The sequence below is a fragment of the Dromaius novaehollandiae genome, chromosome 3 (genome assembly GCF_036370855.1).
Source record: "Dromaius novaehollandiae isolate bDroNov1 chromosome 3, bDroNov1.hap1, whole genome shotgun sequence".
NCBI lineage: Eukaryota > Metazoa > Chordata > Aves > Casuariiformes > Dromaiidae > Dromaius > Dromaius novaehollandiae.
The window spans coordinates 30,540,873-30,568,587 of record NC_088100.1 but is presented as its reverse complement, the minus strand read 5'-3'; the positions used below and the strand labels follow the sequence as shown (position 1 = coordinate 30,568,587).

At 36.8% G+C, this 27,715-nt stretch overlaps 1 protein-coding gene across 1 annotated transcript in view; it reads left to right on the top strand.

The window, feature by feature from the left end:
- Positions 1-27,715, top strand: part of EYS (eyes shut homolog) — a 909,330-nt gene that overhangs the window by 66,556 nt on the left and 815,059 nt on the right. The window contains exons 5-6 of the mRNA XM_064508633.1: positions 4,795-4,909; positions 23,023-23,182. Of these exons, the coding sequence (XP_064364703.1) occupies positions 4,795-4,909; positions 23,023-23,182 (275 nt within the window). The remainder of the gene's footprint in view (positions 1-4,794; positions 4,910-23,022; positions 23,183-27,715) is intronic.

Here is a 27,715-nt window from a genome sequence, read left to right as displayed (position 1 = left end):
AATATGCATAATGTGAACAATTAATACGAATTAATACGAACCTCATTGTACCAAGTGGTAAATAGAAATAGCTATGGAAAGAGACAGGGTGATATAACAGTCTTTCTAATGATCTAGTATTTTGGAATAAGAGTGGCAGTCATTATTTTGTTCAATATAATATGAAGTAAAAAAGGGAAATTAAAAGCCTATTTATACTGATTATAAAGAGACCCACTTAAATTATGTAGTTAAAGCTAGGTAGCAGAGTTTGATGTTTTGGGCACGGAAGGGTAAAATCCTGTTTCCTATGAATGAACATCAATCATAAAAATAAAAATCCAAAATAAAAATAAAAATCCAGTCCAAAAATCCAAATTAATGTCAGTGGTGCCAAGATTTTACCTTCAATGTTTCTGTATTATGCATGCGTTCAGTTGCTTGGTCTGTAGAATACATATTTATGAAGACAGGTGAGTCATATTGTGAAGAGCTAGTCTGAGAAATGAGAAGGGCAATAAGCCTGCTATTTTTAACATCAAGAATGCTCTAGAACAATGAAAAATGACAACCAAGGAGAACACCTTGAATACAGCCAAGAAGAGTACATCTGTCAAGCTCCTGTAACTTCAAAGGCTTGGCCCTGAACATCTTGCTTAAGTAAAAATATTGGATAGTATTCATCCCGCGTAGTTTTACCCTGGCATCTAGTGCAAGCTAGACAGCAGGCTTCTTTATGCGGGAAGGGGAGATTAACTCCAGGAGGCAATTCAACCCCTACAAAGGGGAGATGAATCACCTCCTGGGGGTTCCCATTTTTCTCTGTTCAGAGTGCCTAGAAAGCCCAGACTGCAGTCCTAAACTAGATACTAAAGCTGTAGGCTTTTAAAGTTAGATAAGGGTGGATCCCATTCCTGATGGCAGCGCTGGAACTTAAGTTTCGGTGCTCATCTTTAGTTTTGAAATTCACTCCTCAAAGGCTCCAGTTAGTGATTGCACTATTTTTTCAAAGTATGTTGTTAGTAAATTCATAAATCTTTCTTTCTTTTTATGATATCTTGAAAATAAAATAATTTTTTACTGCTTATTCACAAATATTTTAAAACTGTAAATTCTGGGTATGTTTATGCCTGTATAATTGGAATTCATTGAGATGAAAGAAAGCTTTTTGAGGGACTATGAATCAGATACTTTGCTCAAGAAGACCAGATGGAGGAATTTGGTTTGAGACTTGTAATCTTGCAAGTAAGAGTGTTGAAATGTAGAGGAGATACAGAGTTCTTGAGAGGGCAGTTCCAGCCTACCCTAATGTGACAAGCAGAGTGAACATGAGAGCACAGCAGTGATCATGAGAGCTCAGAAGATTGCAGAATCAAGTTTAAATAGTTTCTAGGCCATCTGTGAGTAACTAGCTAGGATAAGTGTCCTTAGATTTGCCTCAGACTATTAACTCTTCCCGCTCATTTTTAGTTTCCAGGAAGTAAATACAATTCATTTGTTATTCCTTAAAAATTTATAGTTGCCAGAATCGTAACAGGACCAACTGTCAGCAGATTTTACTATTTTTAGGATCCAAGGTTCTTGTTGTAAATTTGTATCTTGCATTAGCTACCTGGATAACAGAGAATGTCAGAAAAGCTATAAGAACAGTGGTTTAACAGTTTCAAGTTTATTAAGTCACACACTGGGAAACTTTCTGACAATGTGAGTCATTCTTCCTCTATAATTCATGTTACACAAAGGAAGGCTACCGTTAACAATGTTTCTTTATTCAAGAGGTTTGGAGTTGGTCATTAAAAGTTTTAAGTGAAGGTTTTGTTTCCTTCTCAGTAATTGCTGTGTTCATCCTAATAATTTTCCGATAATGTAGATTACGACTATGGCTAGTTACTCCGCAAAAAGCACGTGTTTCATGTAGTCTAATTCTACTACCTGATCCATTTTTATTTTGAATAGCATTTTAAACGAATGTAATGGCACTTATCTCACGTGCACATACAAATTCCAGTAAGAGTTGACTTTACCATTTTACTCCTTTTTTTGTTTTCTTTCAGTTGTCAGTATTTTATTTGCTTCTCCTCCTACCCAAGCTGCATTCTTCACCACCTCAGCATCTATCTACTTACCCTTTCTTCTTTTGGAAAGCAGTTGTTTTCCATTCTAAACATATACGCAATTTAATTTTCTTCACTTCAGTTATGATGTATGACTACCTTGTATCCTAACACCATCCTTTCAGTCTTGATATCATGCACAACTTTGTGCTAAGAATCTGATAGTAGCATTTTTTCTTAAATGTCAAAATTTAAGGTGAATTCAAATAAGCAGTGAACAAGAGTATCCATCACAATAAATTGTGATTGTTTACTTTGTATCTGCTTCTATTATCCATGTTCTTTGTGGCACTAAAAAGCCACAAAAAATGGGAAAGTGTATTCTGAGAAAATTTATTTTTTTACTGTTGTTTTTGCAACTTTACTGTCAGCTTCCCTGCTGTTAATTTACACTTACCTTCTCTCACATTGGCTTGCCTATTGCAAAACAACAAAACTGAAACGAAGAAAAATGAGCAAATAGAAAAATTAGAAGAAACAACTTTAAAAATTGGTTTACTAAATTATGTGTTTTATGAAACAGTTAGAGATTACCCAAATAAATGGAACCAAGAAAACCAGGAGCTCTCTCACCTGATTTCAGACTAGATCTCACTCAATTTTATAGTTGAAAGCAAATCAGTAAATCAAATTTTGTAATTGGCTTGCTCTGACTGATTTGTTTTTAAACATTATTTTAAAATGTAATTATAAAAAAGATACCATACCACTTTTTTTTACTTTATAGCCCTTTTATACATAAATGTAATATATGAATGAATGCTGCTGTATTATGAAGGACAACAAATATATTATCTGGTGATCAGAATATCTTTGTTTAGTGGGGAAAATAAGCATGTAACTATACGATAACTTTGAACAAGATGAAATAAAAGCACCTACACATTATGAAAAACTCTTTGCAGCTACAAAAATTGAACTGCAAACTTGGTAAGAATAGACTTTGCCAGGATTTCATTTCCAAGTCCTTGAAATGGTAGCAGTATAATTATAGGGTTTGCAGATAGCAATTTTTTCAAGAGGATGATGAGGCTAGGGGAGGTATATAGAGCATTGCTGCTTGCAATACAAGTAGCATGGATGAATGTCCTGTGATTAAGTCTGTAGTGATCTTAAAAAAAGCAGCCTTGGAAACATCTAGGTAGAGAAGGTTTTTGCACCTACTTCTGTCCACCTGGTCCCATACTTAACCTGTGTGTAGACTGCCCAGGGGCTTCCGGTGATATACAGCCCATGTCGTACTTCACAGAAAGCATGTCCAAAGCAGGACATGCTAGATGGATTGTCTTTGTGCATCCCTCAAAGGCAGAGCCCTACCCACTGATTAGTCATTAGAATTCTTTAATTGATTTAGAAAATTCAGTTAACTAAGATATTTCCTATTGAATCACGTTGTCTGTGCTGTATTTTCTACCAAAAATATATCCTTTACTGGTGTATGCTCTACAATTGAGAGAGGCTTCATGCATTGTGAAATCAAGGATGGCATTATTTTTTAAAATGGGGAAATGTAAGTGACTCAGCTGAATATTGCACCCACTGGGAGCAAGAGCACAGGAAAAAGGAACGTGACCTGTATCGTCTTCATGATACTCAGCTCCTGGAATGAGTCATTAGACAGAGTACATCTCAGAATATGCTAAAGAAACTTCCCATCTATTATCTTTGGGTTTCTTCATAAACAGAATTTTTCAGCTGACTGATCATTTCCCATCTCTGCTACTTAAATCTTTTCTTTCTGTGCTATCAGAAAGATCCTGTGAACAGTGATATGCTAATCATGTATTTAAATACAGGCAGGAGTGAATTTGACAGGAATTACATATCCATCAAAAAATAAGAGAGTTTTTGCAGTCTGGCTTTTACTTTTTGTGCATTTTGAGCAAGATATTTGAGAAAGACTCAAATATTTATTTGTTCTGCAGTGTTCCATTATTGCTTTTGAATAAAATATGCTTACAAAATGTATTTGAACCTCATCTTTTTTGTTGTGTAAGGGATTTTTTTAACAGTGGAGAACTAAATAAGAAAAGGATTTTCTCCTACTAATGACAAGTGGTGACATGAAGCAGAAGAAATGTCTACATCTCCTTTTACCACAGAAGCGTTAGCCATGGCTCCATTGTCATCACATAGAACTAGCAAACTGTCACAAAAAAGAATGCTAGTTTTCTTCTTTAAAATAAAATACTGTACTATAATTAAACACAAAGCCAACCGTGCGTTGTCCTGTGCATGGGTTCCTCACATTGTTCCTTCATACCTAAGTGTGTCGTTATTGAATACTCTTTGCTAATCATCAGTAATGATTGATGCTATTTTAAGTCTCATTTATCATCATATGTTTCTGTTTTCTCTCTCATGTTTTAATAAAGCCTTGCTTTGTAATACAGTTACAAACCTTGTTTATGGTTTTCTATTAAACACCACCTCATTCAAGGTTGTTTTGGTTTCTAGAAGATTATAGGAAGTATTGGTATAAAAATATTTTAATCAATGAAAAATTTTATTTCGTGTAGAAGCAGAAATATCCAGAATCATGCAATTGATTGTTAATTGCTTGAAAAAAATGCTGTGTATTTTAACATGTAAGGTCTGTTTTGTTACTGCAAGAACATTATTTAATAGAATTATGGAATCTAATTAAATGCGGTTAACTTTTAAAATGCAAGTGCTCTAAAATACACTGGTGTATTTGCAGCTGCATGCCAGGATTCACTGGGAAGAACTGTGAGGAAGTAATTGACTACTGCAGGCTGCTCAGCATCAACTGTCTGAATGAAGGATTGTGTCTTAATATAATTGGAGGATTCACTGTAAGTAATTTAATATATGTTAAACTAATTCAGTGCTCCAAAGTATAAAAGCTTCAGACAACTAGGACTTGAAATGCATTCATTATTCAAAGAGACAAGAGGGACACACATTTACGTGTTTGTTATTTATTTAAATCAATAACACAAGGAGTATCCACTTGGGTAATATAGATTATTACTTTTCTATTGGGACTGTGTTTTGTACTTTATCAAGGAAGAGAACTGAAGAATATTTTTATAGTAGAAAGAATATATAACTAATTGTGGTCCAGTGCTATTATATACATAGATGATAATCACAGCTATGTTGCAGTCTTTAAAAGTACATTGCTTGGATTGAGTACATCTGTTCCTATTGTTTTAACCAGAATCAGATTAGCAATTTAAACATAAGCATATTTAAGGAATATCTAATATAAACTTAAAAGTTTGATGATGAAACTGCAGTGTGGTGAGGTTAGTTCTAACTGACAATTTGCAAAAACATAATTCTGCTTGTTTTAACACCCAAGGTATCTACTGAAAACATTGAGAAAGATCCATCATGTATCCACATTCCTCTGGCCATAGCTTGGCAAAGGAGAGGGAATGATAGTTTCCCCTGTAGCATTAATGGTGGACAAGTTAAAGGAGACTTTAAAAGCTACTCATTTTGCAGCTGCAGGAGGTGATATACACTCTTTCAACTTCTCCATTACTGGAAAGGGCAAATGATACTTTTCCTGAAGGGGATGGATGTGTTCCAAGTCAAGTGTTGTGGCAGGAGTAGCACAACTGATGTTTGAATCCACTGCATTCTGTCAGGGATGAGATGGGATGGGATCTGTTCTGCGTTGGAACACTGAAAAGGGGATCTGAAAGCTGGAAAAGGTCACTAGTTACAGGGTCCAATTTTTATATTCAGGTGAGCCCTCTGAGTCTGTGATTGTTTGGGGAGTATCAGGAACAGCTCAAACCATGGGTCTGACACAAAATTCTCAGAATTTATCATCTTTTTAAAAAGTGTTTGATGAAAAGCTCTTCATTAGAAATAAAGTCTTAATGCTGTTCTGACCTCCACTTACCTGGTTTGGTGTTCAGACAAAATATATTAGGATTACTATTACTCCTTGTGTCAGAGAACAGGAAGAGTAGGCTACCCTGTAAGAGAAGGAGATCTGGGAGCTGAGAGTGACTACAAGGCAGGCAGAGGCAGCATCCTCACCAACAAGGGGCACAATGCCAGAGTACCCTCACGAGAAGAACAGAGCAGAGCCAGAAAACAGGGTTCAACCAATAGTTCAGTGATCACCAGAAAAGTCCATAGTGATAAGGCAGGTCTGAGGTCAACTCAACATGTCAGGATCATCGAGGTACAATCTGGGTACAGGCAGACCAACAAAATAACTCAGACAAGGACCAAGGGCAAAGGCTTGAGATTAAATGGAGCTCATGAACAAATGAGCGGAGGGTGCAGGAGTGGAGGTCCCAAGTGAAGCTTCTCACAGCTCTTTCTCACAACTTAGTTGCTTTTACAGCAGTCTGATCCAAGGTTAACCCAGCTGTGCCACATCAGAGGTGACACTGAACACTAGCAGCTAAACCTGTGAGAGAAGGGAAGGAGGTTGCAGAGAAAAATTGTAGAGAAAGATGATTACAGGCCAGTCAGGCCAATTAGAGCCTGTTGGTGCATTCAAGATCCTGACAGTTCCTCTTCCAATTTAACTTGAATCTGAACCTCCCTGGCATGTAATTATTCATCCAGTCCAAATCTCACTAGATTTCCTGTAGTCACAAAAGCTAAAAAGGCATAGGTATTTTCTCCCCAGTGCTTTGCAGTTGGCTCCTTGTGTTTGGTCATGCTCCTTGAGTCTTACCTGATCTGAAAATTGCTGTATACAGGTCACCAAGGATTGTTACTCCTATTTACATACAAGAACAAAGATATAAGAGCTTCCAGTCATTTGTTTGAAGTGGACAGCCTGTGTTTTTACACTTAGATCTGTATATAAGTTCTAGCAAGTTAGATAGCACCATGGACCTTTCACATTTCACTAAGAATCAGATTCATACCACTGTCGACTGAATCATGCTCTCCCAGAGTGCTGCATCTTGCCCTTTCCCTTAGTCCCTGTTCTTAGTTGCCAGGAGCGTCTGTTTAGCTTGACCATTTACACCCACTCAGCTCCTGGCACTTCCACAGATATGTAACCAGGTCTGTGACAGCTCTGTAATGAGAATTTTATTTAAGAGCACGATAAAGTTAGTGAAGTAAATATGTGTAAATGATGAGAAGTTAATAAGTACTCTGTAGGTAGAAACAAATAAATCGCATCTGCTCAATTCTGAATTCTGATTCAGAGTCCAGAAATGTATCAATAATGGCTTCACTGCGTTGGTACTATGATAAAGTATGTGCTTTTAATATTTGTATTTTCATAATAATTTGTCATACTAACTGTGAATATGTATTAATCAGAATAATAGTACTTAACTTATACAGGATCCTGTTTAACACTAAACCTGAAGTAATTTGCAAAATACTGCACAACAGAGATTTATACAGAGTACTGAAACATGCATCCTCAGGAGAATATAGTCTTGCTCTGTTGAATATACCATCTATAATATGCCCACATAAGAATAAAATAGATGGCTAGGAATTATCTTACTCTGAGAGTTTGCCTCTCCAAACTGTTGATAATAGATGAACCAAACAGAAATGCTGAGCCCAGTTCTGCTTGCATTGAAATAAGTGGGGTCATGAAAAGAGTATATGATTTAAAGGTGTTCGTGTCTCCTAGTTAACTTATCTACATGCTAAAAATATTAGAAGCTAAAAATATTGGAATCAAGACAAAAACAATGCTTTTAACTCTTTACAAGTATTTATTTCTTATGTCCGCTTACATCATGTAATAACAAAAATTACAGCGTAAGAATTAGGATACAAAAGAGGTTTAATAATGAGAGTACAATGTGTGTGATGTGGACATTAAAGTGAATACTAAAATTGAAGAGAAAATAAAAAATACAGCTTTAGGAAAGGAAACAAAGAAACCCAGATGCAAAGTAGGTGCCTAACAGTAAATGTTTTCATATAATCCTCAAAAATAAGCTTTACTGACCAGTATAAGATGTGATATTTGCTTAGCAGATAGAGAATTAGGATATAAGATACAGCAAAATGAGTTGGCATAGCAAAGGCTGGATTTTTCTATTTAAACTTTGATGCCTGCAGAAGTGGCTGGCAGGATATAGTATCTGCTAGAGAGCTCATATGACAGGCCTTGGGGATTGACAAATAAGATTGATCAAAGAAAGTGAGGAAAGGAAGAAAAAGATTAAAGGGGTTGGTGCAAATTACTGGGAGTTTTGTTGTGAATATATATTATGCTGAAACATCAGGAACATGAACAAGCAACTCAGAGTTTAAAATCCTTTCCTTTTCCTTGATGGTCATTCTGTGGTATGGAATCTTTATTTGGATGGTAAGCAGTTCTACATCAGTTAAAAGGCTGAAATTCTATTTAAAGGCATTAAAAAATTATGTATTCTGTCCAGATTTTTTTGCACTTCTCTTACTTCTGACTTTCTTATCTTGCTTCATTTTTCCACACAGAAAATATATATTTTTGGTATTATCATAAAACCATACACTGATAAATAATATGGTAATTGAAGCTGAGCAGAATTTGGTTACTGGATTTTTTATCAGCAAAGGCAGATTTGGAAGTGCTGAAACATTCATTGCATTTGTACAAATTGTACTAAAGTATCCATCTGAAAAAAGCAAAAGAATTCTGAAAAAAATTAAGGTGTTGAGTCTTGAAATCTAATTTAAACATAGATTTTTGTTTTGAAATTCATCTTTAGTTTAGTTTTAAAGGGTACTTAGAATTGAAACTATAGTTTTATTTCTTCAGAGTTGCTACAGCACTAATTTATTGACGCAAGTATTTTATTACTAATTATTATTGTAAATAGTTGTTCCATTTACGTTTATCATGTAAAGTAATTCATTGTATATTTGTAAAATTACTTCTGCCTCTGATGAGAAAACCCTGTGAAGAATACATATTAACTTTATGCAGAATAATAATGCTTAGTTATAGGAAGCATTTAGTGATGATGCTACTGTTTCAGATGAGGATGGGAATTGTTACTTCTTAGGAAACTGACCGTCTTCTCTGTGATAGCTGATATTTCAGAGTGCAGCTTACAAGTAACAAATAACCTCCCTTGTTCTTTTTGTTAGCATGGAAGAAAACATAAAATTATTTTTGTTGAAATGTGCAGATTGCCCCCAGAGAAAAGCTGGTATAGCAGAAAACAAATCTGATCTGAACTTCTTCATAGGCTATGCTATTTAAAAAAAAAAAAAAAAAAAAAAAAAAAAAAAAAACTATTTTAAAACAGGTAGATGCAATGCTGTATGCACAGGAAAATAAACATAAGTCAGTTACTCAGTGGTGACAGTTTCCTGATATTCACTGACAATGAAGACAACTTTGAACTCATGGTAGCTGCTAGATCTGACACGAGATCCATCACATTGCTGATTAAGAGAGAAGGACAATCTCTGTAGTCAGAAAACTGAGTTGATACAATACTCGTATACAGAAGCCCTTGTATAGGGACATACTTCTATGACTGTCAGTAGAAAGCACATCATGGGCAGTTGTACTATCTCAACTGTTTTAATGAGCCTGAAAACTGTAAAATTCCATTAACAGGGAGTTGCATGGGATGCCAACATTTTAAAAATACATTCTCAAAAGTACGAATCTGGAGATTTCTGCAGATTCACAAAGTATAGGCATTCCATGGGTTATCACTTTTGCAGGAACACAGGTACCCCCTACACTTAAAATATTTAATTTGGGGTACCAAGAAATGTTGAAGTCATGTTAGCAAGGAAGCACTAACAGCACTGCACGTAGTTCTGTGCTGCTGCTGCTTCCACACACTGCTGACTATACCAACAGCATTTTCAAATATTGTTAGGTAATACAATATGGAGTAATGCAGCACATCAGTAGATTTCAGTCAGATCAGGAAGGCCAAGTCACAGCTGTCCTGTCCTAATGAATTAGCTCCATCAGACATTACATTTTATGAAGATCTATTATTGTGGGATCCAAAATCCAAAATACAGAAGGCTGAAAAAGTTACTGTGGATTGCTTCTAACAGTAGCCATCCAGCACACTTATTCCACAGGTTTTCAAACAGTGGGAAAAGGATTATATTTCCCAGAGTTGCCGTGAATAATTACAGTATAAGAAATCACTTTATTTTGGCTCTGTAGAAGGTCAAAGATAGGATGGTTACTCTGCTAGATGGTTTCTAAAATTCAGAAAGGTAAGACTGCAACCTTGCCTCAATTTGAGAAATTGGAATATCATTTGAACATATCATTTGAACAGGTGACAATTAGAGCATTTGAACATTAGAGATCTTTCTCTTTCACAAAATTCTGCCATGTTAAATTCTACCATTTGCTATTGACTTGTCAATTATTGCAAGAACTGTCATATTGATTGACTTCTGTCTTCTGTTTTGCAGTGGCTATTTTGAAACTACTTTTTTTTTTAATCTATAAAATCACTGCTGAACTTTTGAAGAAAATTTAATATAATTAATTTTTCCTTGTCATCTTTTACATGTTTTTAATTAATACTATCCTGGTTCAGCAACTTTTGTAATCGCTTGTACCTATTCAGTAGTAGAAGACAGGCGCCACTGTTTTAAATTATAACATCTTTAACAAAAAATGTAGTTCTAAAATGACAGATACTGAAAGTTTGAACCAATTGTAGATTCCAGCAGAAGTCTATTCAAGGAAACTATTCATTTTGCATTATTTTGACAATATGATAAGCTGCTTCTTAAAAATATTTCAAAAAAACCTGCCCACAGAGACACATTTCAAAAAGACATTTCTCTTCTTATGGAAACTTTTATTTTTTCTAAATGGATTTTATACATGAAAAGTCAGTGTTCTTAATTTACAGTTTATAGTATCTCTTCAGTGCTTTTAATTTGAGGGTCTAAAGCAATTTATAACTATAGGTATCTATTATCCTTATTTTTAGGTGAAGATGGGTAAAAACTGAACAATTTCCAAAAGACAGCTGACTGGGAAGAAAGAAGTGGGTTTTTCTTTTTGTTGGGGGGGGGGGGGGGGATTATGATAACCATGCAGCTGCCTCATGGCAGCCTGGGGGAGAATCCACCTGGGGGAGAAAAAGGCTGGGTTTGAGTAGAGTTTCTCCCAGTGAATTAGAATGGCTCAGTAATGCCTCCTTCCTTCATACACATGCACAAGGAGACTGGACAGGAGAGGCAGGTAAAGAAGGCATACAAGCAAAGAATCATCTGGGGACTATACATCTTTCCTCTAGATCCAAGGATGCAATCAGGTACCCAGCCATCGATTTACCCATGGCAAGTAGCTCAGATCAAGGCAGAAAGAATTACCATCTTTGCTATATCCTGTTTCTTCCCTCATCATTTGTATTAAAGCAAAAAGAAAAAAAATCTATTATCAAATTTCAGAAAGCCTAGAAAGACTCAGCAGTCTCTAGAACATGATAGTGGGAAGGGTGAGGATACAAAGACTGTTGAGTTTCTGGCACACCAACCATCTCTACCCTTTGGGGAGAGAGAAGACATTGTGTTGCTTTGTTTCGACTGTTTAATTGCATAGAATTTACAAAACTCTTGGGCAAATTATGGCTACCTACTGATGTACATTTGAAGGAGAAGAAGGTGCAGTGCCATAGCAGCTGCAAGCTACAGCTACACATTCCCATTTTGGCTCTGCCACACACTTCCTATGCAATGGCTAAATGCCGAATAAAAACAAATGCCATTTCTTGCGGGGTGTAAAAATGCTCATAGCATTTTTTGCCTAACAGATCCTTACCATGTTATCTCCAACTGTCCATCAACTTACATGGTTCTCACAGTGTATTCAAGGCTATTTTGTCAATAAGCCTTTCTCCCATCATCCTCACAAACCACTGCTTCATGGGAAGTTTAGTGCTTGCTCTCAACAAAGGAACTGAGTTATATAGGCACAAAAACTGAAACTAAAATATGAAATAAAAAGCAGTGTTCATTGTAAAGTCCAATTCCATTTGTATGCACTACACCTGAGACAAGGACTAAGCACATCATACGTACTGCTTGAATAGCTGCATTGCTGTGTTGGCAAGCAAATACGTACTAAAGCAGCGTTAAAGAAAGAGACAAAAATGTGTGCTAACATTATGGGTTTACAATTACACCTACTGTTGGTCATTCAAAGCAAATATTTAAATTTTCTCTGAGAAGCAGTACTGACACTCAAACGTGGGATTTTATGTTCGAATCATTGTCAGCTGATGTCCTGGTGCCTTTCAAAGAGCAGCAGGAGCTGCTGCTGGCTTCTGGCTGGCATTCGTACAGCACAGTGGAAGGAGACTGCTGTTAAGGGGGAGCGAAGCTCAGCAAAAATAAGCAATACTTTGAACCTCCATAAGTAACATGCAGAATACGTGCTTTGTGAACATGGGTATTTGCAGAGCCCTGGGAACTACTCACTCATAAAAACTTGTACATATTAACCAGCACCAAACCAGAAATCACCTAATTATGTACCACTAGGATTACCTGTCAGGGAATTGCTCCTCAGTCACTCAGTCTTTGCTCTCGACCTACTGTAACAGGACAGAAAAATTAATATAATAGAAAATGTGGGTAGCTAAAATCTTGCCCTGCAGATGGCTCTGTGACGGTTCATGTTATATGCTTACAATCCTTCTCCTCACAAATGTATATAACAGCGTAGCAAGAAAAATAGGGTTTTACAGTGAACCTGAGGTATTTTAATAAGAAAGTGTGAGCAGAGAAGATACAAGGTTGGTAAGGTAAAATTGTGAGTATAAATAATTAAAGAAATAGTAACACCAAAGGTCACACCGTTGTAGCTTAGGTTTAAAAAACAGCAAATGTGTGCTGCCCAAAGGTTAGTGTTCTCTGATAAAGCGGAAGAGGCTTAGAAACTACCACGCATAACTCTTCACTGAAGACAATGACAGAAGTTCCCTCTGGGGAGGGGGAACGGAGGAGAAGGGAGGGGACTTCTCTTTCTCCTGTGGCTTTCCCTCCGTTTCCGGGGCTGAAGGCTGGTAGGTGGTTAGCGTTCAACAAAACACGAGCAGAGCTTGCAGCCAGGCAGACGAGGCTCTGGATTTCGTTCCTAACCAGATGCAGCTTGCCCTTAGGAGTGCGGAAGCAAACCCGTCAGCCAGACTGGAAATCAGCCTGCTTCTTTGCAGAAGTGACAAGCAGTGCCAGGCCACACGGTCCTGCAGTGAGGCCTAAACCATCCTGCACGGCTCTTGTGCAAACTCCGCTGCCGCTGCTCTACCTTGCCACTTTGCAAGTTGTTCCCCGGGGAGGTGCTCTCAGTCCTAATGCTCTTTGATAATAGCTTATCCCCAGAAGTCTGGCTGAATTCATACCCTATAAATAAAGCATCTCTATGCAGAATTAGCAATAATCTTGAGAAGTGGGTTATATCAGTCACAGTGCTGAGATCTCATAGCCCTGAGAAGGCCTCAGACATGCTCTTAGAGAAGCTGTTTGTATCTATTGCACAAGAGGAGAAATAGGTAACACACCCAGAATGAAAAGGCAGTATTGCTGAGAGAAAATATTACCTTGCTTAACAAACGTAGTTCTTAAAATATAAAATAAGCCACTAGGGCTCTTTTAAAACCCTCTGCACTGTATCAATCAACATTTGTTTTCTGAGTATAAAAAATCCTGAAGGAAACAAACATTTAATATGTTTGGCGTACTATATATTAAAGCATTTGGTTAGAGTGATAAAATTGTTATGAATATTTATAACAGCTCTACTAGCAAAGCTAGAAGCAATGAAAATTGGCACTGCAAAATCTACTGCTCTCAGATGCAACTTTTATATTTATGTGCAACATATGAAATAGATTATTGACATTTTCCTTTAAAAAACTTCTTGAGTCTCTCCTACCATTTTCTTCCCATGGACTGTCTGAGCAGTACAGTTCCATCTCTGTGAAGCCACTTTGTCGCTGTTGTTAATTCTGCTGATGTCTCTCCTGTACTCGTCCTTCCAGCTGGCTGTCCAAACAACAGTAGTTCAAAGTCAGGTACTTCCATTAGCTGCTAGCTATGCACTAGTTAATTAGTCCATTTCCTTCCACACAGTATCTCTAATTCTACACAGAGTTCACATAAATTTTAAAATATTTTATACAGTTCTGTGCTCTTCAGTATTTAATTTGATCCTCACCAAAACAATCTTTTCCTGCTTTTGTTATTCTATTGAAGTAAACAGTATCAAAGCGCTCTAGATACGTTGAATACTTGCTGTTAAGTATCTCTCAGAGAAGTACAAAAGTTAAGGAACAGCAAAATATAATGAGCTAATGAGTTTGCCAAGTGTTAATTTAAAGAGAAAATATTTAAAGCTCTGATCACAGAATACCTTTACATACCTTTATGCAATGTATTTTAATTGACCTGTTAGAACTACATCTAGTTAAATACAGTAGTAAAATAGATGAGAAGTAACAAACAGTAATGCTTTGTTTTGTTTATAAACAAAACTTCTATGAGAAGATGACAGTCATTTTAACCCAATGTCAGCAAAGTAAGCAAATATTTAATAAGAGCATAAGCAAACAAAAATATGGAAAATAAAATACCACAGTGGATAAACATTGCAGTGAAAGTGGCACTACACAATAGTTATGAAATATTGTTTGTTTTTGATAAATGCAATGCCATTTTCATGAATTACATGCAGAGGCAAAATAGTAAGATGATTTTGAGAAATTTAAACACTGAAAGAGAAAAATAACATAAGCTGAGATTTAGACAAAGGAATGAAAGGACAGAAAGACCTCACAAATTACCAGGAGAAAGGGAAATTTATCTCAGGAAAGCAGTGCTCTAATAAGCATAGCAGTAGTATTACTTATTAATTTTATACTGCAACATAGTCCCTATACTAAAGACTTTACAACCTGCAGCCCAGATGCTTCTGTTTTATACAGACGGAGATGAATTATATACAAAAAACTGTAAGTTGGTAGAATGTAATGTTCATTATATAAGGACCATATGCAAGCGTGCATTCTCATGAAGTTCTCCAGCCAGAGGAAAATTTCAAGATAGCATCTCATTTTGTATTATTTTATTGTCATTAGATAAGATTTTTGTTCTGTTTACATAAATATGTATATTCTGTTTACATAAATATGTATCAATGGACAAATTAAAACAAGAGACGTTCTGGCTGGATATGAGGAAAAACTTTTTCACTCTGCGGACAGTCAAATGCTGGAACAGGTTGTCCAGAGATGTGCAGACTCCAGACTTGGAAATTTTCACAACCTAACTGCATAAAGTCCTGAGGAACCTAGCTTAATCTCATAGTTGATCCTGCTTGGAGCAGGAGATAGAGACCCCCTGATGTCCCTTCCAGCCTGAGTGATTCTATAGTGTACGCTAATAAATAACTAAGAAAAGAAATCTGCAAGCACTAAAACTGAGCAACTTTCAGATGACATGTCCAGTCTTAATGGTACAATTCATCTTAATTGCTATCACTGAAAATACTCATATGATTCCTATTGTTTTTCCATTTCTTTTGCCAGTCTATGTGCTGACTTCTTACATCCTTAATCATTGAGTCAAAAACTCACCAGAATTTTCACTCTTAAAGCCACGTTAGGCAACAGTGGAGTTCATTGGCATTTAAGTAAAAGCTATACTAGGACTGGAACTGTAGAGATTATAGAAAACATGCGGATTAGTCAACTGTTCCCTACAGTTGCATATGTAAAGTAAGTAATGCATGATAATGTATTGCAATGTACATTGAAAACGCATGTGATTTAAGCTCAGGTAGCTTAAGCTCATAGTTTAACCTCTGTACATTTGAGGATTTTTTCTATAGCTTCACTACTTTCACTGCTACTAGACAATCATAAACATGCGCATTACCTTGCTATGACTCTGCTGTGTGCAGTGCTATATTACATTACCAGACATCACTGCCCTTTAGACTCAGCCAGATGCATAAAGTCTACAATCAAAATATTAAGCCATTTACGACAATCATATGTTGTAACCAGAATTCCCTTGTTCAGCTAAACACTTGAGCAAGGATAACTTAAGTCATTACGCAGCTGTGCAAAATTAAAAATAAAGTTTTTATCTGGGAATTACTGAACAATGAATTTCCTATTCCAGTGCAGAAACTGCTGGGTCAGATTCCCCAGGCACTTCTAATATTCTTAACAGGATCACAAAAAGCCTTCACAAAACCTTTACACAAAGCAGTAATTTTTTAATGAGGCAATGAATCACATGGCAACAACTATCCCCAAAGCAGAAATCATGGCTAGAGTGAAAGCAGCACCAAATGTTTCTTTCAAGTGGGTTGCATAAACCAAGCAAAACAACAGTTTGAATATTTTTTAACATTTTTCAAATTTTAATTTGAATAGCTTGAAAAATAATAGCACTGATTTTCCAGATAAGATGCCCTGATGATTCGATGACCTTCAATCAACAAGAATTACACTGGCATCACATAGCAGCAAAGGATCATGATAATACTTATACTGACTAAAAGCTAGAAAACAGAGTTGTTGCATTGTGCGTTGCGTCTTTTATTGTTCACACTTAGAAGCAAATAAAAAAAGTTTATATAACATGAGTTCATGAGCAATAAGAAATGAAAGCAGTGTAGCGTCTCTTGTGATTTGTACTTTTACACTCTTTTGACTCAACTGATCTAAAAATTTCAGCTGCTTTTGGGTAAAAGAAAGCTAGGGCCTGGGGCTTATGAGTCTGAAGAGTAAGTAGTACCCTAAGAAAGAAATTTAGATTGAAATTTACTACTGTATTTACATTGTAGTAAATCCAACCTCCATGTAAAAGTTCATCTTTACTGTTTCTAAGAAAATATGTTAAATTTTCACCTTAAGTAATTCAACAAGTACCTTTCATTTCAGCTGAATCTTGCTGGTTGATAGCAAAAGAGATGAGCTCTCCCACACCAGTTTATGATTTTGTAACAACACAGTCATTTAAAAGGTCACTGCACCTTTATGCGTTTGCACTGTGTATGTGAAAGCAGTTTGTTCAGTAGAGCCATGCAGATATCCCAACTCAGAAAGAATGAGAACTAATAAGAGTAGAAAGAAAGATCATTCAGGCATTTTAAGCATGTTTTTTCATGTTATTAGTTTAAACATTGTGTTGAAGTAGAAACCTGCCCTCTGACTGATCACCCAGATGTAATAAGTATTCTTTTCCCCATTTTTCATCATGCATTCCCTCTGCCCCCACCTTGCATACTAATGTAAGCACTTAATAATATGACACAGACAAATTTGAATGAAACTAGTAACTATTGAAAAAAGTTCTTTTTCCAAGTCTCATGAAAAAGTTCAAGGAATGGGCAAACTAGCTGAGTTTGAATAATTTTTTAACAAAAAATCAGTTAACAGCATGCCAGTGATCAGGTCTGAACTGCTTTTCAAGGAGGCAGAAATCCCCAAACCTCTCCTGTCTAATAAGGAGCTGGCCCCTTAAGATAAGGAGGACGGCTGTAGAAAGATTCCATAAAAGTTCACCCAGCCAGCTCAGCACTGTGTATTTCTGAAGTACATAACTTTTATAATAATTTTTTTAACCTGTTTATTAATGCCAGTAGGCTCAGACGCACACTCTCCATGCGCTATATAAATTTTTGTGGTGCCCTCAGCAGCTGTTTCCAAAACTGCACAGTGAGTTTCTAGTACACACTACAGCTTCTTGCTGATTATTTTTCATCCCTCAGTACCTCCGCTTTCTTCCTCTACCACCAACTGCTCAAAAAATGCACATTTTTAATTTCCCTTTCTAGAGTGTAATAAATATTAATAAAATGTCATTGTTTTATAAGGTCTGATGGAAAGAGAGGTCGTACCTGCTTGAGCCATGCAAAAACTAAGTTAATTTTCCCCCTCCCCAGATGAGATATGCCTGTACAGAATTCTAGCTTCATCAGAAGTCAGGAATATTTGTCATAATAAAAAAGTTAGTTTCTGTTCCCCACCACCACCCATGTCCACCTGAAAAATGAAAGAATATCATCTCCATTAAAAGCAATTAATAACTGAAGCAAAGCCTTCTCTCTGTCCAGACCCCTGATAATTTTACCTGAAATCAGAGATCCATGTGAATGAGCATAGAATATCAGAGATGCTGTTTCTCACCTCCTAATATCCCTGGGATGATGATGAATCAGGTGCAAGGGCCATGGGCCAAGTTCAGGGGGAATGAACCTCTCTAACAACCCTCTGTTGATGTCAGAGGTTAAAGTCTAATGGACTTTAGTTGACTTTTGTTAGAGTTGCTCTCTGTCTATTTGTGCGTACTTGTATGTCGTAAGTGCAAGCTCATTATGATGAAAATTCTAGATGTGCCCAGGTCTGGACAGCACGAGAGAGGAAAGGGAACATAGATAACTCTTTGCTAGTGTACTCCACTGAGGGGGCTCTAGGTTTTCTGCAAGAAGTTTGAAAGAGGAAGCTGCAAAGCTAGACTACCCCAGGGCAGAGCCTGACTGGAAGAGTGACCTCTGTATAAACTGAACTGCCAGCACATGAAAGAAACCCCATTCTGGACCATATGCCAGAGCAGCTGTAGAGATGCAGGACTTCCTCTGATCACAGTAGACCAAATAGTATAGTTAGCACAAACAGTTGAGCCTGCTTTGTGGGTCGCTCAGCTACTCAGAAGTTGGGCCAAGTGATTATCAGAGGTCAGCAGGCATCCAGAACCAACAGTGCCTACCTGTGTGACTTGACTACTGTAATAAAGACTAATATGCCATAAGCAGGATGGGGGGAACTGTGTAACTTTTCTTATATACTCCTCTAGCTCTAACGTACTCTTACGTAGATAGCATTGTAAGAGAAGCCTGACCAGAACATGTTCATTGAATCCCTACTTCGTAGGAATTAGGAAAAGAAATCGGATGTTCCAATGCCAGCATCGCTTAAGCAGTATGAAAATGGGATAATTGTACCTTTCCTTTTTCAGAATATTTAGCAACCCAATAATGCAGTTCTTTAAACATGCAAAATTCACCTTGTGGAATGACATATATAGTAAGTTAGAACTGACCAATTTTCTCATTCTGAGTTAAAAGTCATTCACATGCCCTGGTTTGTTCCAGGCTGATGAATCAATGTTACACAGTTTTAAATTCTTAGCCATTCCAGGCATGATGGAATTTATTGGCAGCTATAGAATTATCCTCATTTTAATTTTTGTACACAGTTTGAAGGAAATAAAAAGATATATATTCATAAAAAGATATGTATTCAGACTGGAAAAGGTTAGTGATCTGCTTGAACAAGTTACGCAGTCCATTTCACCAAGTAGCAACATGATTATTAACTAGTTTTCCATACGTTCCTTGCAACATATAGAAAGTTATTAACTCTCCGGTTTGAGTGGCTTCTATAGCTTCACCTTGGAAAGCACTTTACATTACAAAATGTAAACAGATTTCTTTTTTCCTCCTAGGAAACTAAACTTTTTTATTGTAACAATTGTTCATAGCTACATCAACATAGAAAAATAATATTACCCTCTCTTGTTATTTGGCCAAACAGAATAGTTGAGCTCTTTAAATCTCTTACTATAAACTAGTCACTCCAGCCCTTAATGTTGAGCATACCTGCAGAAAAAAAAATAAGCAAATAAACAGCAGTAAGGATATGCATATCATTCATACTGTATTTGTGCTATGGGTGAAAATTACAAAAAAAAAAAAAAAAAGCTGATGGTGTAGGAAACAGCACAAAATCTAAGACGAAACAAAAATATCAAGGCTTTCTTACTGGGTTTGGCCTCTAAGTTTTGAGTTGGATTGGGTTTTCTTCATCACTTTGTGAAGACCTGGGAATTGAAAACTAAGAAGAAAATTTTAAAAAGATTATTATACTGCTTTCAACATAACTATCGGTATGCTTTTAGGGTGATTTCAATCCAGCTTAAAAAAATGATTTAACATTTGTGGAAAGGGCTGCTTAAGCACCCCTGAGACTTGTCCTTTTTTATCCTCCAAACAATTGAGGTATACTCTGGAAACAGTGGTTTAAGTCCTGAATGCTGTCTTCACAGTAACATGTTTCACCCCAGATGCAGAAAAGCCACCTTGCTGAATGAAAAGGCAGTGTAGTTTTCACAACAGTTCACTCTTTGGCATCCTGCTCCCCACTCAGACAACATTTTTTACATGAACATGTGTCCACCAGGAAAAGGTTTAAAATTAAGTGAATGTACTTGAAGAAACTCTTTTGAACAAAATGTGCTTTGTAAGATATTTAAAGAAAGAAGAGACTGGTTAAACAGTTTTAATACTGTAAATAGCAATGTTTAGTGACTAAGAAGATAAAAGGTTGATTTAAATCAATTATTGTAACCAAGTGAGAACTTACTGAGAATTTCCAAATAAATAATGTAATGTAATGTAATGTCATTTCCAAATAAATAAATAATAAATACGGAAAACAATCACTATAGGAGAAGCTGTCCTATAAAGTTCATTGTATAGGTACAGCAGTAGAAAAAAGAAGACCAAGGATAATGTAAGCCCGCTGCGGAATGTGTGGGTGACGTTCAATGCCTTCTTTGCCTCAGTCTGTACTGGTAAGGTTTGCTTTCAGGTCTCCCAAGTCCCCATGCCTGGAGGAAAGAAGTACTATCAGTGACAGAGAAATACCAAACTCAGAACCACTTAGGCAAACTGGGTATATGTATGTCCAAAGGGCTGGACAGGATGCATATGAGGATGATGAGGGAATGGACTGATATAATTGTAATTGATAAAGGCTAGCTTCATCCAGTGCTGGTTGGCATTAGTAAAAACATATCCACCAGATTAGGGGAAGTCATTATTCCCTTCTCCTCGGCACATGTGAGGCCACCCCTAGAGTACTATGTGCAATTTTGGGCTCCCAAGTACAAAAAAGACTGACAAAGTTGGAGCTAGTCCTGCAGAGAGCCACCAACATGGTGAAAGGGCTGCAGAACATGATGTAGAAGGGAAGGCTGAGGATTGGAGTTTGTTTAGCCTTGAAAACAGGAGGTTGAAGGGAAATAATTTCTTCCTTTGACTGCCTCGTGGTTGATCATAGACACAACAGAGACAGATTTTTATCAGAAATGCACAGCAATAGGGCAAGAGGTAGCAGGCACAAGTTGCAAAAAAAAGGAAATTCTGACTAGATATTAAGGAGACATTTTTCGCAATGAGGGCAGTTAAGAACTGATACAGTAGCCCAGAGAGGCTGTGGGATCTACATCCTTGGAGATGTTCACACCTTGACTAGACAAGACCCTGAGCAATGAGCTCGGACTTTAAAGTTGACCTGCACTGAACAAGGGGGTTTGACTATATGATTTCCACAGGCCTCTATTATTATTCTGTGATTCTATGAATGCAGAATATTCTGACATACAGAATAAATCATGTTTTGTTATAACTTTGCTTGGGGGAGGGTTTGTATACTGAATGACAGAGGTAGATATGTCCATTGTTATGGTTGGCTAGAACATCGCACCTTATTTTTATATGTAGTAATAGTGTCAGATTTGACCAGACATAACAACAGAGACAAGGACAGTAGACAAGGAGTGGCAGGTGGTTTTGGAAACCAAGGGTTTGAAATCAGGATCAGGCAGATTGGTGTATGGATATTGTCACAATAGAGACATGCAGGAACAGGAATTCGGAAAACAGAAGGGACACTGGAGAATACATATATTCTTTCAGGCCCTGGGAATACAAGTTCCATTAATTCTCTTGCATATCATGCTCCTCTAATATCTGGTTCACTCAGGAGATGACATCCTACCTCTGCTATCAGCTGTTTCATTAGCTCAAGTCATAAGGGACTGCAAAGTGGAACTCCATCATTGTGGTTCTCTTAAGGGTTTCACTTGGCCCCCTTAATAATGTTCTTTTTACAAAATGTTGCCATTGAAGATATGATATATCAGTCAGGGAATCAGAGATTGCTGTAATGGGAATGTTTAGAAGACTGGTACATTAGGCCAGTTTTAAAAACGGAAAAAAAAATCTGCCAGCATGTTCCTGCCATTTCTTTCATCTTTTCAAGGCCTTTCAATATCTGTCCTCCACAGTGTTTGCTATGGCTTCCTTCAATATTTTGTTAGTGATGAATATGTTGTGAAACTTTGCTCCAAGTTATTAGAAATAATAATAAATAAAACTAGAGCTAAAGGAAATGGAATCTGTTGAAATGCTTGTGGAAGATTCCTGGAATAATGATGCCACATGTTTGTTCCTAAGCTTTAGTTCCTTTTTGGGGTTTTTTTGGTAAATGAGACTCTTTTCTAATCAGCCATGATTGTGTATTGTCATTGTCCCAAAACAAAAAGAGCTTTAGTGTGTGAAAACTTCCAAAAATATCTTCATTACTCCAGAAATATACTTTGCCTTAAAGGAACAGTTCTAGTCTTTTACCTGGAAACTTCACTAAATAGTTTCACACCTTTCCTTTTCCTCTGAAGAGGCAATTTTGATTTGTTTTAGTTAGCAGATAGCATCAGAGTGTATAATAGAACCCCCATGTTACATTGTCTTGTTATTAGTTTGTCACTCTCTTAGTCTTGTAGGCTTTGCTAGTATCAGTGCCTGGATTCTTCCTCACCTCTATGCCCCTTGAATCCTCTTTTGCATGCTCAGTTCCTTTGTTCCTGCAGGCAGCGCCATCCATTGTGTTCAGTAATTTATCTTTGCCATTTCCTCCTACTACTCCTGCATCCTCTTTTCCCACATTCTTAAACTAACATGGGTAAATGAGTTCTGTTTCTCTCAACTGTTTTATCATCTGCAAATGAAGAGTATCTTCAGCTGAATATAAATACCTGTATTCTTACTCTGCTATTACTTGGTAGTAAAATACAAGCTCCAAAGAAATTTCTACAAACTTTTCACATTACATTTTCATGTGTATGTGTTCATTGTGTGTATGTGTGTGTGTTTTTTTATATATATATCTAGTGCCTCTGCGTGCCTGGATGGACAGGAGAATTTTGCCAATTTGTTGAAAATGCATGTTTAATTTATCCATATAACTGTTCTAATGGAGCAACTTGCATCGATATGAGCCAACTGAGAGAGCAACCTTTGTTTCAGTGTTTATGTCCTCATGGTTTCACAGGTAAGGTGTATACAAGGTATATAGAGGTTTATCATTTCACTGACTTTTAAACCTTCAAATACAAGAATATTGAATTTTCAAAAACAAGGAATGGAGAAGTGTTTGGAGAAATAATCATATCTCTTTGCATTTTCTATCCTCTGCTAGGATGCTGACAGCATCTAAAATGATGTTACAGATTAGCTTTGAAGCTTTCACTGGAAGTATATAGTAAAAAGAGATCTAAAGTAGGCTTCAGCTCCCGTTTAAGAAACCAAATTTAAATATTTCTATGCAGATGTTCTACATGTGAGCTAGATGGCTGCCCTGTTGTTACAGTTCCTAGTGATCTATTCAATTAAAACAATGCAGCCTAGGGAGTTTGTTAGTTTGTCTGTATTTGTTCACCTAACTTCAGGTGTATCTGTCTGAAAGCTGATTCCCACCTCCCATTTCAGGTCCTTGATCTGCCCTCAGTGACTTGTGCAAGTTAGATTGGGTGGTATTAACTGATTCACTTTACTGGGTTTTAGAAGTTCAAGGATTTGCAATCGAGTCTGAACAAGTCTTCTAGGCTCCGTGTGTAGTCAACAGGTAAATACTTTCAGAGGGCAAGTTTTAGATACCTGTTTCAGATATGTTTGAAACACTTTCTTTGGGAGCCTTTCTCTCTATATTGGCTGCAGAAGAAGCTTAGAAAGGTAGCATAAATTAACCACCTTTGGTTTTAGTTGGCAAGAAAAACAATTTCTGATTTTCCCTCCAGCCTTACCCTCTAAATATGAGCCTAGTCTGAGATGGATTCTACAGTCCTTCACTAGCCTTCAGTGAGAGGGGACACTGAGAGAAAGCATTGAATTTGATTCATCCCAATTTTAGGTGCCCCAAATTAGATAAAGTTAATTTGGGTTTTATTCTTTCTGCATATAAATTCCCATCTATGAGAAAGAATAATAGCACTCACTTACTCAGAGGAATATCATAAGATCACAGGCTAACTGTGCTAGATGATGACAGAATTTGCTACTGATTTCACTGTATAGGCCAGCCATTGTTATGCTTTTCTATTTCCTTCCATAAATTACCTACAAGTCTTCCCTTATCTTCTGTCCTCTAATCTACTTCTGGACTCAGTACCGCCGTCTCAGATTCTTCTCTCATACCAGAGAATCTGTGTTCTGTCATTTCTTCCTCTGCTCTATACTTCCTTTGCCAAGCCAGAGACTCCCTGGGGGGTCACTGCTTCATCACTCTTTGTTCTGCTTCTGTCAGGTAGATAAGTTCTTCAGATCATTAGGAAGAGGATAAAGGCTACTGCTGTGCGGCCATCAAGCAGTTCTTTCATCTATGTACAATTTAGAAAACCAGTTGACTCTGGTAGTTGTGCTAACCAGATACGTGAAGCCCTGAATGCTTCTCACTTTTCATGTGCCCCTTGGTTTTGTCAAAATCGCTGCCCATCAATATCTGGAACATTCCCTGCTACTTTTGAATTTTGCATTACAGCAAACTGACAAATGCCACTCTATCAGACATAATACCAGGGTTTGTTTCCTGATTTAGAGACTGGGAAGTGCTTTAACATATTTAGAAAGGATAGAAGTCATATAATTGCAGTTTAACAGGTGAAATAAAGTTTGCCCTGTTTTTAAGAATCATTTTAGCTATACTGAATCTATACTCAAATATTTAGCTATACCTCCTTTTGCAAGGCTGTACAGATTGTCCTTAAGGTGCCAGAGAGAATATAGTCTAGTAAGGAATACTTTCTTCCTGATGGAAGGCTGCTCGAGGTTTCCTCATGGAGGCACCGAGTCAGAATATTGTCTGGTGTCCTCTGTATGGCCTACAGCAGGCTACAGTGGTACCAAAGGTGCCCCCCTTTCTTGCACAGCCAAATTTTCTCTTAAAATGCCCTATTCCCTGATTTGTATCTGCAAAGAGGAAGAATACCTCACAATGTGTCATGACTCAAACTTGTGAAGTTCCAGACAGTACTTTAAAAAACTTCATTAAAACTGCCTTATAAAATTGATTCTAATTATCTGGATGCAAGAATTCTGGGTTGAAAACAGGCCAAGATGGGGTTATAAATCTGGAGTAATGGTGAATGTCAGTGTACTAAGTCGGGAGCCCAACTTTGGGGGTGTCCAACAAGTATCAATGTTAGTTCCAATGTTATTTAGCATTGTTATTAATGATCTAAAAAGTGGATTAGTGCATTAAATGACACATTAATCACATCCAGAGATTATACCAAATTGGTACAAAATAATGAGGAGGTAGGTATAATACAAACGGGTCTAAAGAAGTTAAACATTTTAAAGGAACGTGTTTAAAAGTGAGATTTGTCTTGGAAGGAAAAAAATAAAGGAAGTATACTTACCAAAAAAAAAAAAAAAAAAAAAAAGGCACAGAACTGAGCTATTCAGAGAGATACTTCCAGAAAACAATATTGTTAGAGCTTCAAGTGAAAACCAAAGTGTGGAAGTTGTTGCTGAATTTCAGTTTACAATGTAATACAATTTAAAAAGAAAGCTGATAGGGCTTGCAGCTGCTTATACAGAGCGCTCATGTCACTGAAGAAATGTACATTAATAACAGCCTTCAATAATGCAGATGAAATGATTCCTTCAGTCTGTCACATTGTCGTAGTACTGTATATAGTATTTCAATACAACTGAGGTTTTTTTAGAGGATACAACTGAATGCATAACTTGCGAAATAACATGAGAATGCCTGTAGTGCTTATGTTAGCATCATTCTAACTGCAGTGGAGGAACAGTGGAGATACGTACCTGCTAATGTTGTGGTGCCTGGTGTCTGAGAAAAACTAAGGGACACATAGTAGTTAATCATGGTTATTCATAGTTAAAAGAGAAAAAGAACTGTTTTGGTTGGTGTAAGAATACTGTGATGGAGTGGATTAGTTGAGCATAATAGAAACAAGTAACTGTTCTGCTTAATCATGCTTTATTCATATAGCCTTTCATGATGAATTCTTCAAAAACACTGAACCCAGTCCCATATGCTTGCACTATATGGAAGGACTTCAGGGAATAGAAGATATAAGACTAGGCCCTCTTAAAGAAAGAAAATAGAGCTATAAAGATCAGATGTGTATGGAAAATAGTCACTAGATCTAGATGATCATGTTGTTCAGCTCTCCAACGCATTTGTTATATCCCAACATGGTATGCTTACAACTATGCCATGTGTGGTATCATGTTTTAAGCCTATCAGTGCAACAGGTGATTTTATAGCACAGGCAACAATTTTGTACCTAGGTGAGATCTGAAATGCTATGCTTTGAGCTCATCACCACTGGCTCTGCTGAGAAGCAGAAAAATGCCTCTGTGGCCATTATATACCACTGACTTTTAAAACCACTTCAAGCAATTTGTTCTGAAGTCTTTTTGACTGAATTTACATAAAATGCATACTTCCCTCCTGTTTCTTGATACCCTTTGAGGATTTTTTTGGTGATGTACAACTACTTGAAAGCATGCAATGCCTCCAGCTGCCTTTCTGGATGTTTTAAGACAGCTGCAAGTTCCTAGTTTCCCTGTCACTCACCATGGATTTGTACAGTGGATAATGATAATGCAAATGCACTGCTGTTCTTTATGAGAGTCTTATGGAACTATTCCTGGAGAAAAGACTTCAGAAATTTTTTAATGCTTTATTTTTTCAGATTTTCTTCTAAATAAGTAACCAAGGAAATGATAGACTTCAGTAGATGTAAAGCCAGAGACAGGCAGGCTAAAACAAATCAGTAGATTTCTGGAAGCTCCTTGAGAGTATATTTGGGAGAAGGGAGAGGCAGAAGGATTAGTTTGTTTTGCATGCACCTGACTTTAAGTCCAGAATTTCAGCTGAACACATCATGATTAGGAGATGCTCCCACTATGGCTATGAGGCTTTTTACCTACTCGGTCTGTGATGCAGGGTGCCAGAACTTTGGTTTGAGTGCTGGCCTGAGGCTCCTAGAAGGTAAAAGGTCAAAGGCCTTTTACTCGGCTTAAAACAAAAAAAAAAGTGACAGAGGTGAGTGAAAGTAATTGTTAACATTCACAAGCAGATGTAAGCAACTTATTACACAGAGTACCTTGTATGTCAAACACATTTTTAAGCATCTCTTTAAACTGAGGATTTTTTTCCAATTATTTGGCAGATGCATACAATAGATGCTTTTGAACAAACTACAACATCTTTAAGCTAACCATATAACTATTCGCAAAGGACAGGTGTTCTTTCAAAATGTATTCATAAAGGCCAAATATATTCACCCTACACTGACTTAAATAGGAAACGGAAATACTAGGAAATATGAACATATTCATAAATATCCATGTACATTGGGAACTTTCTGCTCCATATTAAATGCAGCCAGAACTTAAGTACTGATACCATGTTTCACTTTGAAATATCAGATAGAACATTTTTACAGTCTTTTGGTTTTTCATGTTATTCCTGAATGCCAAAGAAAAAATGTTTTCAGTATAAAAATTTCAGTAGATATAATTTGTCTTGTGGAAATCAAGACGAGAGAAA